At 35.7% G+C, this 20,151-nt stretch overlaps 1 protein-coding gene across 2 annotated transcripts in view; it reads right to left on the bottom strand.

The window, feature by feature from the left end:
* LOC145683841 (bile acid-sensitive ion channel-like) overlaps positions 1–20,151 on the bottom strand; it is a 105,816-nt gene that overhangs the window by 8,291 nt on the left and 77,374 nt on the right. For both annotated transcript variants that reach the window (XM_081755437.1, XM_081755436.1), the window contains exons 5-6: positions 19,373–19,502; positions 1,124–1,320 (exon numbers count right to left, since the gene is read on the bottom strand). In XM_081755437.1, coding sequence (XP_081611563.1) covers positions 1,124–1,320; positions 19,373–19,502 — 327 coding nt within the window. The remainder of the gene's footprint in view (positions 1–1,123; positions 1,321–19,372; positions 19,503–20,151) is intronic.

Here is a 20,151-nt window from a genome sequence, read left to right as displayed (position 1 = left end):
AATCTGTTTTTGTGGGAGGTTGATTACCTCCAAATGTTTAAAATATGTGAATAGGTACAGTATATAAATATCCAAAGAAGGCAAGAAGATAAAGAGACTTCTTTTGTACATAAAGAAAGTTTCCTTTCTTTTAGACCGATTTGAGTGTTTAAGCAATTGTTGAAACCTGACCGAAGCTTGAAAAAATTAGTATAAACTTGAGTGCTTGAGGAGTGTACTATACGTAATAAAGTTATGGCTCGGTTCCTCAAGCACTCAAGTTTATACTATATCCGTATATATATGATTTCTATGATGATTACTATTGCTGCAAAAGTTATTGTGCGCAACAAGCAGAGTGAGGGTGATGTTGTCATGCAAGAAACCCAAATATCAACATATCACGAAGTTTGTTCTGGATATCTCTCCACTGATTCTTCAAAATAGCAAAATAAACTTAAAATTGATGTTTGTACCGCGTTCCATGACTTCAATAACAAGTATTCCCTTAACATCCAAGACAAGATAGCCATAACTTTCTTCGCTAACTAAGTTTGACGGGCTCTCCTCGGCTTGTTTGAAGAAGCAGCATAAACGTCTTAAAATTAGGACACAGTAGATTGTACTTTTGTCTACCGCTCACATATTTCACCAAAGTCTGGACGCCGGTCATTTTTGTTCATAAACTACTCCTTTTCCATGTTGTACCGGGGAAAAATCGAAGTAAAAGATCATTCGATTTCTTTCGTGAGTCTCGGTTCAAGTTTCGGTGTTCCTGAACTTCTTGTACCCTAATTTTCATATCCTCATATAAAAATCCAACAAATGTTCGATCTGATTCTAGGATCTGGTTGTTTTATTTTAAAAAAATATTCTAAATAGTAAGAGTTGTAATATTTCCAAAAATGATAAAATGATAAGACAATTATTTTGAGTCAAATAATGTACTGTTAGTAAAACGAACCCAGGAAATTAATAGCTGATGCTACTGTTGTAATAATATTGTGAACAAGATAAATCAAAAAATGAAATAAGTTTGAGAGATATGGTTACATCTGCACATAGTAGTTACTTGATTCATAAACAAAATATAGGCTATTTTATTACAGAAGTTACGCTTGGTGGTTGACTAAAAAACACCTACCTGAAAATATACTCGAACCTTAGACTCTTTCTCTGCTCTGTAAATAGATTCCAGGCTTGGTATCATTTGGTTTTCGTTACATTGACGAATACAGCGGCATTGAATTGGAGTCCAGGTTCCACTGTAGAGAAGTTCTTCAACACCTGCACGGATTTGACTGTAATCACGAGCATTGTCACAATACGATCCATTTACATCTATAAGAGAAACCATACAGATAAATTAAATAGCATCTAGTTATACCTTGCGTAATCAGAAAATCAGCTTTATCAGTAAGCTGAAACATTGTACCTTCTTGAAGTAGAGCTTTCTTATCCATCACTATCAGTGAAATCACCCATAATCTAGCTCAACGATGATAGGAAGTTTTATATCGAAGAAGTACTAATTAAGGTGCACAACACACTATTTATTGTTAAGTGTCCATCTATGGGACCCTGAAAAGAGGAGCTTGGTTTATCGGTTCAGAAACATTCCGAGTTTCTTACTTTCATTCTTCGACTACTAGATGTTGGCCATCGACCCTTCAGGATATTTACTTATTTACGCTACGAGCTTTAAGCCTTGAAACGAGATTGTAATTCATTTTGATCAACGGAAGCAATTCCTTCTTTGTAAATTATTGAAAACAAATATTAGGCTAGCAGCTATCATCCTATTCCCCAGAAATACCTTTACTTTAATTGCAACTTTATATTTTTTTCATAGTGCATGTGTCATGGTTAATTATATTTTACTTTTATTTACACCGTAATTGTCTCATCCTGTATTGAACTGTTTTCTGCTTGAGTTGCCACAATTCCACGTGTGGTAAGTGTATTCACCAGAGCGATTTGAATGTTCTTCACGGTCAAGAAGGCGGAACAGCAATATTGGGAGGACGTGTCTTTCCGCTGTACAAGTAATTAGTGTTGATTCCTAAATTCCATCTTCAAGGATGATATGTGGCCGTATGCTGCAATATGCCAAGAACTCCTACTTCATCTCCTCCTCGGATTTTACACATATCTTTACCTAAGGTACCTTTGGTAAAGCTGACGCCGAATTTTGGAATCTTCCATGCTGTGCCAGCACTGATCATACATCACACTTTCCTGTTTCTTTTTCTTACGTCACAAATAAGCCAAACAAAACTGTTCGATTTGTTTTCAATGGGATGTTAACGCTCTAACTGGCAGGGGGAGAGCTTGTCGAAGATAGCTCTGTAAGGATTAGCTGTGTAAACTTATTTGAAATTGTGTTTGAGTGTCACCAGGACTTGTTCTAGAATCGCCATGAACTGTGATGAGATCTAAACATTATTAAGTTGCAATTTTCCCTTTACCTTTACCTCATAGCTCTTAACCGATATTTTCATGGAAATTGTGTTAGATTTTATTTATGCAATTCTTTTGGTAAATTACTCTCACCTGTTAATGTAACTTTAATGAATATCTCGCCTAGCTTTCTAGCTATTGGTGGACGTCCTCAAATTAGTTAGACATATTAGAATAATTAACTCTATCATCTGTAACTATTGTCAACCTTATTGATGCTGTTACATTATGTTCGAGAGAGCTTCATGTAGTGTTACATTATGTAACAAACTTGTACTCACAAAGTTCATTACATAGATGGTGACTTGTGAACATTAACCACTGGTAATATTTATTCAATATAAAGCTCTCATCTTTGAGTCAGAGGCGACTTCATTGAAAGAGTTGGATAATAAAGCTGTACTTCAACAAGATACAATATTTTATACATCTAAACCCGTCTTGATTCTTAATTTATCTTTCATCCCAGCTTTCAAACCTCCGATTTTTGAAACCATGTTCCAAGCTCAATGAGAGAATTTGCACAACCTGTCGATGAGAATTAATATATTGGATTCGGATCACGTAAAAAATTTATGCTTGCTGGGATTGTATATTTAGATTTTTAAATTACAATACCGATATTATTTACAACGAGAGGTAAACTAAGTCGGCCTGAAAATGAGAAGTTTCGATATAAACTTATGAAATATTTAAGTTTTTTGTCCCCTGGTTGATTCTGTAGGCTAGAGACAGATGATTAATAAAAGTGAATGACTATGAAAGAAGGGTGGAATGAGCATGTAGGAAGAGATTGTAGAAACCCGAGAAAATGCAGACGTGATGTTGTCTATAAACTCACGTGGCCTGGGATCGATTCAGTGGCTCTGCGTCGGAGGCACGCAAAACTGCCTAGGACCACAGAATAAGGAAAGCCACCAAAGAGAAAATTAAGATTACAATTGTACAATTCTTTTCTTCTAAATTAACAGCGTAACATTTTATTTTATTTTATTTATTTTGGTAATTGGGTCTTGCCATATTATGTTGATATATTTGGGTGGTTCGACCTCTGAGTTTTCCTTCTATTCTTAGTATCACCCTCTAAAATGGTTTTATATCAGACCAAAATAGAGCTGAGAAAATATAGCTGAATTGAATAAAATTAAGTGATGACTCAAGCAACCTCAAATTTTGAATGCCTTTAGAATATTCAATATGAGGCCGAGGTACCTTGTAAAAAGACAATCGTAGCTTAATAAATATTTATATTATGAACTTATAAGTGATCAAAGATAAAATTAACATATCGTCAAGTGTGTGTTCATGGTAAATAGGTACACCAAAACGATGTATCACATTACCCCATTTCTATTTAAAATTTTGGACCTGTGTCCAAGATGAACAACTTCAAGTGGCCATCATGATGGTATATACAGTAGTAGATGTAGTTTTACCACCAATAGACATGTCCAAAATATGGTGTCACTCCTTGTAACTAACGTTGAGATTCAGTGGCGTAGGGAAGGGGGGCCCAGAGGGGCCGGCCCCCCCAAACAGGTCCGACAATGTACTTCGGTACTTTGATGTTTGTAATTTTTATATATTTTTATGTTTATATATTGTTTTGTTTGTAATTACTCTATATGTACCTATAACAGCACTTGCCCCCGCCCCCAAACACACATCCTGGCTACGCTACTGCTGAGATTCAATGCCGAGTTCACAAAAGCTCTCCATTATTTCTATCCTTAGCCAATTGGATCCAGTTTCTACTCTGTATTCCTATTTCTGTGAGATCCATCTTAATGTTGTCCTCCCATCTGCGCCTAGATCTTCCTAATGGTCGTTTTCCAGTTGGTCTTCCAGTTAAGATTTTAAAAACGTTTCTACTTTCTTCCATCATGGCTACATGACCTGCCCACCTGAGCCTCCTAGACTTGACCCTAACAATGTTGGGTAAACCATATAAATTATGTAGTTCCTCGTTATGAAGTTTCCGACATTCCCCATTCGCGTTTCTCTTGGGTCCGAATATTCGTCTCAGGATCTTGTTGTCAAATACTTTCAATCTATGTTCTTCCTTCCGAGTAAGTGACCATGTTTCACAAACATACAGAACAACAGGCATAATTATCGTTTTATATATTTTAAGCTTCAAATTCCTCGACAGAATTTGCAACGACAAGAGATTTTCAATGAATAATAACACGAATTCCCAGCTTTTAGTCGACATATAATTTCTTCGTGAATATGGTTTTCGTCTGTTAAAGTTGATCCCAGATATTTGAAAGTATCCACTTTATCAAAAGTATCATTTGATATTTTAATCCATAATTTGCCGTATTACGATCCTGACGAACTTCCATGTATTTAGTTTTCTTTGCATTTACTTCTAAACCCATGCTCCTACAAGCGTTTGATAAGACTTCTGCATTTCTTCTAGCCGTATCAAACTTACAATGTACCCTTGCTTCATATCGCACACTGTAAATGCATTCAGAATTTGAGGTCGTTTTGGGTACCATTTAATATTATTCAACTGAGTTAATTTCTCTCATGGTCTACTTTGGTTTGATATGGAATCATTTTAGGGAATGAGGCTCGAAAAACTCTAAAGGTGGAAAATAAAATCCATTGTAATATAGAATGGACCATTTATCTTGATACCTCCTTATGACTTAAACTAAGAGATTTAAAAAAAAAACTGAAATTTTGTTTCAGGCAAATATCAGCCGTGAGACATTGTGTGGCGTGCTATGTGATACTGACAGGTTAACGATGTTAGTAACTCAATAAAAAGTTTTTCTTTTCAAATAGCACTACGTCAGATTATTATATGTTTCAAATCTACGTGTTAAACGAAAATTTTCAATACCGGTATCATATTCTTTTATTCAGAGCTGCAAATTAAGGATGCTACAATATCGCAAACTTTCAAATTTGGTTGACCTTTATAGCAAAAATAACACATTGAGACAGACGGGGGAATGCACATCCAAGGTACTTTAGTCTAATACTGTGATCATGATATGATTAATATCGGACGAATAAGAACAAACATACAAGGAATTGAAAATATGCTATTCTCAAAAGCCTTTATTTCGTAAAACCACTTACATATCTCAAACCCTTCGTACCTCATCCAATTGCATAGATGGAATTCCAAGAACTTGTAATCTTATCTAAGAAAATTGTCGTTGTAGTGCTTAGAAGTAAAGTAAATCAAAAACTATTTTAGAAAGTTCTCCCAAATATACAATTGTAAGCAATATATCGAATTTAGACACTTCGTTGATAACTCCGGGATGGTTTGAAAAATCAAATTGCTGTAAAAGCATGATTATATTTATGTCAATTGAAAGCCATCCAAGTAATTGGATGTGATACTTATATAAACACTTCATCTTCTACTTATCTAAACACGAAATAAAATCCTTTGAGAAAGTCAAATTTTTAATTCCCTGTAACTTTGATTTCAATTGTTAAAATTGGTCATATGATGACTTCAGTCAGATATTTTGGACGTGCTTTGCTCTCTTGTTTTTGTCGTTTGCCTTCTTAGTGCTACAGAACTCTCCAAACTTTGGTTGTATTTCGATGTTTGTGATACCGTAACTTTCCAACATTGCATAATAAGTGTGGAAATATATTTTGTTTTACATGATATTTGAAATATAGTGTGGCCCCTTTATCTTGATAAGAGCTTGTAACTTTTAAACTAATCGACAAAAAGCGCTGACAGTCTATATCATGCAAATATCCGAAAAGGAGCATTCTTTTCTCCTCAAAAGGAGGTCCACGCTGTGGTACCTCAAGGTTAACATTGTTGCCATCCCAACATAAAGTTGAAGTTTTCAAATGACACTATGTCAGGTTACTATATATTCAACTGACATAGAAAATGAAAACTTAAAATACCATATTTATTATTCAATGTTGCACACTCAGGACGCTACAATGTCAGAAACTTCGAAAAACAAATAAAGTTTGGAGGCTTGCACAGGACTAATAGCGTGAGTGAGATAGAGAGGGTAATACTCATTCAAAGATCCTTAATATCAAATACTACGATCACCATATGATTTCTTTCAAACAATTAAAAACGAAGTTATGAGGAATTGAAAATTTGATTTTTTCAAAGAACTTTATTTCGAAAAAGTTATTAGGTGAGTATGTACGTGGTTTTCAATTATGTACGTGGTTTTCAAAGTGATTTTTCAATGGACATTAAGATTATAATTAAAGATTCACAGCAATTTGATATCTTAATCCATTCGTGATATACGAAAATATTGGTAAAATTTGATATATTGCCTAAAGTGGCGTATTTGTGGATACTTTTAAAATAATTTTTGATTTACTTTGTTTCTATAACATTACAACAATAGTTTTTAGTACGGATAATTACAATAAGTTCTCGGAACTACATATTTTTAGAGTTACAAAATTTAATAGTTTTTACCATACCGTTTAAATTATCAAGTAGCTATAAACGACATTGTGATCTTAACATATATTGAAAATCATTATGAAATTGGATGGCGTATTTATCTAAGCAGTTTTCAAAAGAGACACTTTCGAAAAAAATCAAATATTTTAATCCATTGTAACTTTGTTTGTATTCATTCGAGATCCGCCATTTTCTGATCATAGTATTAGTAACTGAAGTACTTTGGATGTGCATTGTCCCGTTTCTCTCATTTGCGTTATTACTGCTGTAGAGACCAACAACTTTGGGATGTTTGTATCGTCTTCAATTTACAACGCTGAACAATAAATGTAACAATTTAAGGTTTCTTTTCACATGCAAATTAAAATATGTAATAATCCGATGTAATACCACTTGAAAATATACAACTTGATGAACTGGCAATATTGTTAAGCAGGTATTATCACAAGTTATACCAAACAACGTTCTCCTACCGATATTTGTCTGGTAAATGTATAAAATTTATAAAACGTATATATAAAGTATATAAAATGTGTATATATATATATATATATATATATATATATATATATATATATATATATATATATATATATATATATATAAATATATATAGTGTAACCTTTGTTTTTAACTTAGAATTAATAAAAAAGGTAACGAACTCATTATACCCACAAAACTATCTTTATATACTAACAGTAAATGTACTGTAAAGCAGTCCGCGGCTCAAGCAAAACTGTCTATGATATGCTGGGAGAATTTGATTAGTGTACAGCTTATCGCGGTATGATGTAGTGGGCGGTGAGAGGCCTTTGGCCATTATTGGATAGGGCAGCACGATACCTAAAGTAGTAGGCCCCCGCGTATATGCAGCCGAGTCAGCAAAAATTTTCTCGATTCTGATTGGCTGAGAGAGGTCACGTGACGTTAGGCCCCGCCCACGCGGGAAATTCAAATTTTCAGGTCACGTGGTATGACGTCATGAGTCACCCTGCGGGGAAATCCCTCACCCTGGATTTTTGAAATTTGTTCCCTTTTATGGCTAAGATGTGTTATTCTGATTGGTTGACAGATATCACGTGATTTTAGACCCTGCGATATTTGAAATTCGTTCCCTTTTACGGGTAAGATGAATCCTTTGGTACCACGATGCTGATTGGCTGATAGAGGTCACGTGATCTTAGGCTTTGGGACTTTTTTTAAAAGTTCGTTCCCTTTTACGGGTAAGATGAGTGGTTTGGTACCTTGAATTTGATTGGTTGATAGCGGTCTTATGATCTTAGACCCTGGGATTTTGAAATTTGGGTATCCTCTTTGATGAGTACTTTGGTACTACGATACTGATTGGCTGATAGAGGTTACATGATCTTAGACCCGCTACAAGGTGAACAGAATATGTGGGAAAACCCCTCACTCATTTGTTTCATTTTATGTGTAAGATGAATGGTTTGGTATCACGATGCTGATTGGTTGATAGAGGTCACGTGATCTTAGGTTGTAGGATATTTAAAATTCGTCCCCTTTTATGGGTAAGATGAGTCCTTTGATACCTGATTCTGATTGGCCGACAGAGGTCACATGATTTAGACCCGCCACACGGTGAACAGAATACGTGGGAAAACCCCTCACTCATTTGTTTCCATTTTACGGGTAAGATGAATGTTTTGGTACCACGATGTTGATTGGTTGATAGAAGTCGCATAATCTTACCCCCACCCCCAATGCTAGAAATTCAGAGCGATATGTCGGTGATCACCCTAGACCTGGATTTTAGAATTTAGTTCCCTTTTTATGGTTATGCGTAAAGTTCCCATGAAGGGTTCAACCTCCTCTTTAAATAACCCTTTTTTGGTATCATGATATTGTACTGAAGTTTACATTAAATATTATCATTCTCTTTGACAGATAAGATGATTACCAGCTTTCTTACCTTGATGGAGATCCTGTCCTTGAATTAGTAGCCTATGTCTCTGGAAGTAACAATGGTGAAAGAGGGGTGTCGCTTGTAGATTTCTTATAACACATTGTTGTGAGTTTAAGCGCTTCATTAATGGAAACAGTGTTGCCAGATTTTTTCTTACTGAAACTGCTCCGATTCTTTTCGAAACGGTTCCGCAGAGTGCAAGAAATTTTAAACTAAAATTTTTTCGAACTAAAAAAAATTCAAAACTAAAAAATTTTCAAACAAAAAATTTTCGAACTAAAAGTTTTGAAACAAAAAAGTTTCAAACAAAAAATTTTCGAACCCAAAAAAAAATTTCGAACTAAAAAAAATTGAAACAAAATTTTGTCGAACTAAAACATTTTTTAAAAACAAAAGTTTCGAACTAAAGATGTAAATCACATCTAAAAATTTTCAAATCAAACTTTTTATCGAACTAAACTTTTAAAATTTTCGAACTAGAAATTTAAACCAAGTTTTAGAAAAATCCTAAGAAATGTTTCTCCAGGAATCGAACTCAGGTCTTTCAAACCAAAGATGTGTATGCAAACCGCTTAGCTATGAATGAATTTGGTTTTTAATCGTGCTTGGTGGGTTTCGAACCATAGTTCTTGAAAAGGATACACATATACTTTAAGAAAATAAATCTGACAGTGTAACGTGGATTAAAATAAAATGCTGATAGACTTTTTTTTTTGTGTTGACATAGAAGTACATATGATTGAAAATGCAAACGTCAGCGGATCGCATTACTTTTGTTTTACTACGAACGTGTCAGCATGATTCATGAAAAAAGCAAACATTGACATTCTCGTATGTAATATGAGGAAAATGAAATGTCGTCACAGTTACGACAAGTAGTGACATGATCCTGGCAGAAGGGAATTGGCATCGGAATTGCGATACTAGATGTTGTAACTATTGAGAAACGTGAATGACGTCACGATCGATTGTTACACATCGTTTTCGTTCGTGATTCATGACAAAAGCAGCGAGCGTTTTGATTGGTTCGTTGTGATGTCATTTTATAAATTTCCTCGTTTCTGATTGGCTGACGGTGACGTCGTTTTCACAACGACCTAAATAAAAATCTAAATTTCATTTTTCAAATCCTACACCGCTCTCAACTATCGAGTGAGAAGGTCTGTTTTTTAAAAGTGTCTTCATTTAAGAAGTTTTACTGCACCGACTTTTTGTTCATTGAATTTGAGGTAAGTTCAGTGAGATTTTATTTTTCACACAAGATTCGAAAATCATTTTTATTTTATATTTGTGGGCGGATCACGAATACAGTGTTTTACTTTTAGTACGAAATATTTATGCTATGAAGAAATTAGTGGAATGGGAAAGTGGGAGTATGAATCAGGAACCCCACACATTAGAAGTAAGCACGAGAAATGATATGGTTTAGCGTCCCTTCAGCTTAATGTTGAATGTGAACTCCCGTCGGGAATTGAGCCATGGCCAGAAAATGTGTGTGCTTAGTTTTGAAAAGAATGCATTACAAAATTTCAGAAACTATGTCTGAGAATAATATGGTTCGATACCCTTTGAAAGCATTAGCGTCCCCTTCAGCTTAACGTGATATTCGAGCAATCACCTAGGATTGAACCAAGGCCAGAGGTGTGTACGTCAACCATTTAGCTTAGTTTTGAAAAGAATGTATGATAACGCATGAGAATATTAAATTTCAGAAAAGGCTTGACAGCGATCCGATGTGAAAAGCAAACCCCACCGAGGATTGAACCAGGACCTTCCACATCCGAAGCATGTACGCTAACCGCTTAAATAAAATAGAGTGCATGAATATTTGGTTAAAAGATTTACGCTATACAGATTTTGTTTTGACAATTACGTATGTGTTACGTTAATGGTTGATGAATCTCTTCAACTTGCAAACGCATCATTTAAAGGTCGTTGTGAGTAGAAAAAATGCTTACGCGTGCTTTATCACATCTCAGTACTGTTGAAACATTCATTCATTCATGCATTCTTTTTATCACTATAGAATGGTAGGTCAGTTACATGCTGATGCAATGGTCTCCAGTATGATAGCAATAAAACACACATTTCAGTAACATAATTATTTAAAAAAAAACTTTGATTTCTAGTACACGTGCTTTCATAATGAGATTCTGAACGTCACCGCCAGGGAATCAAACTCAGGACCTTTACATGAATTGCTTAGTTAAGAATTTATCATGAATGTTATGATTTCCTGTTTATCAGGTGATTAAGATTTTTCTTTCTTCTTTTCTTTTGTAGTAAATTCACGCTGCACAATTCCTTTTTTCCCATTACATATTTGTTTTACCGTACCTGTTTGTTTGTTTTCATTTTTAACCATGGTCGAATCGGGTTTTACTGTTTGTAATGAAATCACTCGTCATTATAGACGATTTATGTACGTTTATGTATTATGAGGTGTGTACGTCAACCATTTAGCTTAGTTTTGAAAAGAATGTATGATAACGCGTGAGAATATTAAATTACAGAAAAGGCTTGACAGCACCCGGTGTGGAAAGCAAACTCACCGAGGATTGAACCAGGGACTTCCACGTCCGAACCATGTACGCTAACTGCTTAGTCACAATAATAAAAAAAAATACACTATACAGATTTTGTTTCGACAATTACGTATGCGTAACGTTAATGCTTGATGAATCTCTTCAACTTGCAAACACATTATTTAAAGGTCGTTGTGAGTGGAAAAATGCTGACGCGTACTTTGTCACATCTCAGCACTGATGAAACATTCATTTCATGCATTCTTTTTATCACTATAGAATGATAGGTCAGTTATATGCTGATGTAATGGTCTCGAGTTTGACAACAATAAAACACTCATTTCAGTAACATAATTATTTTTCAAAAAACTTTGATTTCTAGTACATGTGCTTTCATAATGAGATTCTGAACGTCACCGCCAGGAATCAAACTCAGGACCTTTACACGAGTTGCTTAGTTAAAAATTTACCATGAATGTTATGATTTCCTGTTTATCTGGTGATTAAGATTTTTCTTTCTTCTTTTCTTTTGTAGTAAATTCACACTGCTCAATTCCGTTTTTCCCATTACATATTTTATCGTACCTGTTTGTTTGTTTTCATTTTTAACCATGGCCGAATCGGGTTTTACTGTTCGCAATGAAATCACTCGTCATTATAGACGATTTGACATTGAGGGCAGAATGCTCGAAATTCAATTCAACGCACCGCCCGTAGGAACCGATATCATACAGTATGTACATAACAGTTTCCAAGCGATGCTGGACCATTTGTTAGCCAATGTCGACGATGAGGCGATGGTTGGTTTATCGGTAATATCGCCACGCAATACCAATAAACCATTTTGGGTGAGTTTTCGCCAAGCCCGAAACTTGACACTGGAAACGATGTGGGCCTCGTTCGAAAGAGTTTTACAAAGTAACAATGCATTTCTCCTGCACGAACCATTCACGGTTCATTTCCATCGTGTGGATATTCCACGTGGCTATGGCGGTGGTTTGCGGCAAGGAGTACTTCAAAATGAAGAATTTTTACGTTGCAAAAAAGGGATTGTACGAGTAAAAAATCAAGATTCGAGGTGCCTGGCGTACGCCCTTGTTATTGCTATTGGCCTGAAAAAATACAAGAATGTAGATGTAAAACGACATACACAGTATCAACATCAATCGAAATGTATTGTGGACCAAGAAGTCGATGCGTTATGTGCAAATGCAGGAGTCAATTTGGATCATGGTGCCAGTGTAAATGAAATTCGGCAATTCCAGGCATACCTCAAAGAATATAAAATTACTGTGTATACTAGTTTCACAGGCCGTGACATCATGTACGAGGGACCGAACGATGAAAATCGCACTCCCATAAATTTGATTTGTTTGGCCGGCCACTTTGATATCATCCAATCTTTAACTGCTTGTTTTGCAACCAAGTTCTACTGTGAAGCGTGCCATAAAAAGTATAGAAAACGTAATGAGCATGTGAAAAATTGTCCTGTAACGTGCTCCAAATGTTTACAGAGACCTCTATGCGACAAGAATCAAACGCCGATATTATGCAACGACTGCAATCGTCAATTTTACGGCGAAGAATGTTTTAACAATCATCGGAATGCAATATATCATCGTGGGGAACCTGTATGCAAAATGGTGAAGCAATGTACTAAATGCTACAGAGTATATTCTTTTGTACGAAGTGGAGAACGCATTCATGATTGTAATGAGATCTTTTGCAATGTTTGTAAGAAGATTGTTCCAGGGTCGCATCAATGTTTTATGCTTCCCGATCGACAATGCTTGAAACCTGGTGTTCCTTCGCTCATGCATGCAAAGAAAGCATTATTGATATTCTATGATATAGAATCTATGCAAGACACGAATATTGATGATAATATGTATGTACACGTTCCAAATTTATTGGTTGCACAACAAGTATGTTATGCATGTGTTGAAAACGCTAATATCCAGCAGTCTTGCAGTACGTGTGGTCAGCGCCAGCATATTTTCAAAGGAGAGGATCCAATTTATGATTTTCTCCAGTACTTGCGGGAACGTCGTCCCAATATAAATAGGATTTTCTGTCTCGCTCACAACGCGAAGGGATACGATGGACATTTCATCCTAAAGGCTATGGTCGAACAATGCCAATGGAGACCTGACGTTATATTAAATGGGACCAAGATACTGAGTTTAACCTTGAATAATCTGACGTTCATTGACTCTTTGAACTTCTTGCCTATGGCATTAAGTAAATTGTCAAAAGCGTTCAATTTACCCACAACCAAAGGCTACTTCCCGCATTTCTTCAACACCGAGGAGAATCAATCGTATATTGGACCACTTCCAGAAACAAAGTATTATGGTGCAGATGAAATGGCCGTCGAAGACAGGAACAAGTTCATGCAGTGGTACAACGATCATCGTAATGACACGTTTGATTTCCAGAAAGAAATTCTCAAGTATTGTATTCAAGATGTCAATGTACTGCGACAAGCATGCGTTTCGTTTATGACGTCATTTGAAACAGAAACCAAAGTGAATCCCTTCTTGGAGACGATCACGATTGCCAGTGCTTCCAATTTAGTATTCCGCCGGAATTTCCTTAAACCCAACACCATTGGAATTCTACCGGCACATGGCTATCGATGGAGAAGTACCCAATCGATCGCTGCAATGCAATGGCTGGCCTACATTGAAAAAACCGAAGAAAAACAAATCTTACAAGCGGCCCGACAAAAAGAAGTGTTTATTGCGGGATTCCATGTTGATGGCTACTACCAAGATCCTGAGACGTTAGAGGAGCACGTCTACGAGCATGCCGGCTGCTTTTATCACGGGTGTAAAGTATGTTTTACTACAGGCCGTAATCAGCCCATCTACAGCAATCCAGAAGACACCATGGAATTCCGTTATGAACGAACGCAACGCAAAAATGCAAGACTGCGTGAATTGGGGTACATTGTACATGAAATGTGGGAGTGCGAATTTAATCAGTTCTTAAAACAAAATCCAATAATGGCGACGTATCTGAAGAATCACTCGTACATGAACCGCAGACCATTAAATCCAAGAGATAGCTTTTTTGGAGGAAGGACCAATTGTGTGAAATTGTACCATCAAGTCGACGAAAAAGCGGGGGAAGTAATAAAATATTTCGATATTGTTTCACTTTATCCTTACATAAATAAGTGTGCTAAATACCCTGTAGGCCATCCTAGAATTTATCTACAGGGTGATGAAAATATACCACCAATAAATAAAGTCAATGGTCTGATCAAAATGACGATATTACCAAGTCGCCATCTTTATCATGGTCTCCTGCCTTATCGATGTAACAAGAAACTACTCTTTCCACTGTGTGCTGCGTGTGCCGAAGAAATGAACCCAGACCCTACAGCAACGTGTACACACAACGACCAGGAGCGGTGCCTCACTGGAACATGGGTATCATATGAAATCCAGAAAGCAATAGAATTAGGATATCAACCGGTGGAAATTTTTGAAATTTGGGATTATGACATTGAACAATATGATCCCATCACGAAAACAGGTGGCTTGTTCACGGAATATATCAATACGTTTTTGAAATCGAAAATGGAAGCGTCTGGCTGGCCCAGTTCCTGTGTGACCGAAGAAGACAAAACAAAATTCATACAAAACGTCCTGGAGCGTGAAGGTATTGCATTGGATCCGACCAAAATTGAAAATAATCCTGCACGAAGAAGTTTATCTAAGCTTTGTGTGAACTCATTATGGGGAAAACTTTCTCAGCGTTCAAACTTTAGCCAGACCACAATTATTGATCGGCCGGAAGAATGTTATGAAAAACTCACTTCCCCCGACATTAAACTCCATCAAATTGTACCCATCAATGATACGATGTTGTATGCGTTCTGGGAGTACAATGAACATGTGCCTGTTCAAAACCGAAACACCAATGTCGTGTTAGGTGCATTTACAACATGTCAGGCACGTCTGGAACTGTACAAGTACCTGGAAATGTTGCAGGAACGTGTTTTATATTTCGACACGGATTCTGTGATATTTACAGAAAAGCCCGGGGAGCCAACCATTGAACCTTCAACGTACTTGGGATGCTTATCGGATGAGATGGAGTCTTACGGCCAACGAGCATACATCAAGACATTTGTCAGTGGAGGACCAAAAAATTACAGCTTAGAAATATACAATCCAGATACCAACGTCACCAGCTACATATGTAAAATTAGAGGATTTACATTAAACTACAATGCAGGACAGCAATTAAATTTCAACACGCTAAAAGAAATGATAACAAATCAATGCCGTGGACAAGTCACCATCACTATCCCACATAAAATATGCAGGACCAAAGACCATACCATCGTCACACGCAAAGAAGAAAAAATGTACAGTATCCAGTACACAAAACGTCGATTTAAAGAACTCAATTCCTATGATACGGTTCCGTACGGGTACGTTAAAAAACGGAAGTTGGAACTGGAAAAAGAAGAAGATGAAGAAAAAACTGTAAACACCCAATAAGGCCGCCATTTCTTTTTTCCTTTTCCTTTTTTTCCACTCCTTGACCATAAAGCAGTAACACCAAGAAGAAAAAATGAAGTACCCAGAAGAGTTCATAAACCACCACCAACACTATCAGTGGAAGAAATGTAGTCATCTCGTACCGAAGGGGGAACCTTGACCATAAAGCAGCAACACCAAGAAAAATGCAGTACCCAGAAGAGTTCGTAAACCAACATCAGTGGTTGAAATGGTGTCATCTCGTACCCGAGGATAAAGATGAGCCTAAACAGATCCATCATTTACGAGTAAGTTTTATTTCTCTCTTATCAATATTGACTCGTTTTTATTGTTTCAGAAAAAAAAGAAATTCAAAAAGTAATCCATTGTTTCTTCTTTTTCTTTACAGGATACGTCTACAAGATTCGAAGATGATGACACGTCCAACATATTCATTAAACTAGATCCTGTATTTATTATGTTAATAAAATTGTATGAGAAGAGCACATACCTTTCGTTAAAATACAACAAGTTGAAAAAAAAATATGTTTTATTATTTCTTGAAACCCTGAACACTTATTTTCAAATCATGGTAATCTTGAAAATTTAAGGTGAAAAATATATCCAAGATTTGGTTTACATGATTTTGTTCGAAAAATTAATTAAAGAATTTTTATTGTCCAAAATTTGGTTTTTAATTTAGATCAAAAAATTGATTTGAAAACTTTCAAATGCGGTTTACATCTTTAGTTCGAAACTTATTTTTAAAATTGGTTTGGTTCGAAATTTTTTTTTAAAATTTTTAGTTCGAAAAATTTTTGGTTTGAAAATTTAGTTCGAAAGTTTTTAGTTTAAAATATTTTTTCGAAAAATTTTTAATTTTTTAGTTCGAATTTTTTTTGGGTTCGAAAATTTTTTAAATTCTTTTTAGTTCGATAAAAAGTTTGATTTGAAAATTTTTAGATGTGATTTACATCTTTAGTTCGAAACTTTTGTTTTTAAAAATGTTTTAGTTCGACAGAATTTTGTTTCAATTTTTTTTAGTTCGAAAATTTTTTGTTTGAAACTTTTTTGTTTCAAAATTTTTAGTTCGAAAATTTTTTGTTTGAAAATTTTTTAGTTTTGAAATTTTTTTAGTTCGAAAAAATTTTAGTTTAAAATTTCTTGCACTCTGCGGAACCGTTTCGAAAAGAATCGGAGCAGTTTCGGTAAGAAAAAATCTGGCAACACTGTTTCCATTAATGAAGCGCTTACTGAGCGTTTAAAAAAAATCGCTTAAACTCACAACAATGTGTTATAAGAAATCTACAAGCGACACCCCTCTTTCACCATTGTTACTTCCAGAGACATAGGCTACTAATTCAAGGACAGGATCTCCATCAAGGTAAGAAAGCTGGTAATCATCTTATCTGTCAAAGAGAATGATAATATTTAATGTAAACTTCAGTACAATATCATGATACCAAAAAAGGGTTATTTAAAGAGGAGGTTGAACCCTTCATGGGAACTTTACGCATAACCATAAAAAGGGAACTAAATTCTAAAATCCAGGTCTAGGGTGATCACCGACATATCGCTCTGAATTTCTAGCATTGGGGGTGGGGGTAAGATTATGCGACTTCTATCAACCAATCAACATCGTGATACCAAAACATTCATCTTACCCGTAAAATGGAAACAAATGAGTGAGGGGTTTTCCCACGTATTCTGTTCACCGTGTGGCGGGTCTAAATCATGTGACCTCTGTCGGCCAATCAGAATCAGGTATCAAAGGACTCATCTTACCCATAAAAGGGGACGAATTTTAAATATCCTACAACCTAAGATCACGTGACCTCTATCAACCAATCAGCATCGTGATACCAAACCATTCATCTTACACATAAAATGAAACAAATGAGTGAGGGGTTTTCCCACGTATTCTGTTCACCTTGTAGCGGGTCTAAGATCATGTAACCTCTATCAGCCAATCAGTATCGTAGTACCAAAGTACTCATCAAAGAGGATACCCAAATTTCAAAATCCCAGGGTCTAAGATCATGTGACCGCTATCAACCAATCAAATTCAAGGTACCAAACCACTCATCTTACCCGTAAAAGGGAACGAACTTTTTAAAAAAGCCCCAAAGCCTAAGATCACGTGACCTCTATCAGCCAATCAGCATCGTGGTACCAAAGGATTCATCTTACCCGTAAAAGGGAACGAATTTCAAATATCGCAGGGTCTAAAATCACGTGATATCTGTCAACCAATCAGAATCACACATCTTAGCCATAAAAGGGAACAAATTTCAAAAATCCAGGGTGAGGGATTTCCCCGCAGGGTGACTCATGACGTCATACCACGTGACTTGAAAATTTGAATTTCCCGCGTGGGCGGGGCCTAACGTCACGTGACCTCTCTCAGCCAATCAGAATCGAGAAAATTTTTGCTGACTCGGCTGCATATACGCGGGGGCCTACTACTCCTAAATCCTCCACTGCAACAAGCTTTTGTACCAGAGCCGAGGGTTATACTACTGAGCCACTGTGCATTGATTCGTTTGTGGTTGATATAATCATATCACCAAAGAAAACTTGATTCGATTTTCCGTTAATACAATATATGTTCTTCGTTGCTTTCATTTGATTATTTTTTTAAAATTTGAATTGTCATACCTATTGCCGATTCTTAAACATGCCTAATAATAGAAACTGAAAACCCGCATTTTCAAAACAGCGTCATGCAAGGTCCTATACAGCACAAAGAGATTCGACACTATCTGTTAGTTTGATGTAGAAAATGAAACAGGATAAACATACTTATTAGTTACATAATGCCTGAGACGTGCAATCGCGAGTGGAAGAACGGTAGCTAAAAGAATAAACTTTCCTCTGTAAGAAAAAGGAATAGAAGTGAGATATCTAAGTAACGTTTTCCGAAATTCGATACCTAAATAAGTTGCTCGCTTACGGCCGAAAACGGTACATTTATTCAATTACGTGAAAACTAAGCATTAAATAAAAATATGCAGGAAAAACTATGATCTCAAATATTTTTTCGTTTTATAGAAATTCTTATTAGAAAATATAATGTTATCTTCAAGTTAATATTGAAACCAAAGAGAGAAATAAACTAATAAACAGAGAGTTTTTTTCACTTTAGAATATCTTATTCGACGTAGTTCAGATTTTAAGCTAAACTTTAAGTTTACACCTCATATCCAATATAGAATAGATATGTCCCTTCTACTTTCGTAATATGGGTTCATATTTTTCTGCGCTGCAAATTGGTTTGATTTGATTTTCGGCATCAAGGCTATATGAGAAATAGACCTACAGCTTAACGTGGGAGTCAAACCATATGAGTTCCTGCTGGGAATCGATCCCACTTTAAGGGATGAACTATTACGCTAACTGCTTAGCCACGAGGGAGCTTTGTTGAAAATTGAAATTAAAATGCAATTAAAAATTATCTGAAATTACCAAGACATATGTTGTTATGTGGTCATCTAACCAGATTTCATACTGTGAATTTTGAGGATGTAATAAAATAATATAGATGTTAAATACTTACGTGTCATGAAAGGCAGCCTACAAGTAGAGTAGTTCATCAGACGCTGTTCGAAACATTCCGTGATGCAATCAGAATATGAATATGACGGGTCACTGTTGCATGGCCTATCAATCGTATTCAATGTCTTAAACTGAAATAAAAAATAATTCCACTTCAAAAGAAAATCACACTTAATTGATAAAATTCAAGGTATTCATATATTTCAATTATAAATTAATTAAAATAACACAGTTAAGTACAGTCAAAATATACATTAGCCCGGAAAAAATCATAGCAAGCTGAAATTCTGTACATATCTTTGGGAAGGTGTATATAACAACACACTAAAAGTCCGGAAATATCCGGTGATGGTTTCGGCCGCCACAATGGAAAATGGCTACCAAACTGTGTTTTTTAAAGGTAATAAATTGTTCTCACTTTAATAGCTATAACTCGCGTTGTATTTCCACTATTTATGTTAGTTTTGCTTCATTCGAATAAAAAAGGAATACTCTTACAGACCATGCATTACACTTACCAGTTTACTATACATGCGGGAAATAATGGAGGGATACGCTTTTTAAAAAATCCCCAAATTTTCCCTTCTTCCGATACGATTTCTTATACATTGACAGAAAAATATCGTAACAAGCTAAAACTTTGTGCACACTTTAAGAAGGTGTATATAACAAGATACTAAAAGTCCGGAAGTATCCGATGAAGGGTATGACCGCCATATAGGAAAAATGGCCACCGATAAAGCGGTTTTCAAAGGCAATAATTGTTTCTGACTTTGATAG

This window comes from Thermobia domestica, chromosome 4 (genome assembly GCF_964235325.1).
Source record: "Thermobia domestica chromosome 4, izTheDome1.hap1.1, whole genome shotgun sequence".
NCBI lineage: Eukaryota > Metazoa > Arthropoda > Insecta > Zygentoma > Lepismatidae > Thermobia > Thermobia domestica.
The sequence above is the reverse complement of the archived record's forward strand: the minus strand, read 5'-3'. Positions and strand labels throughout refer to the sequence as shown.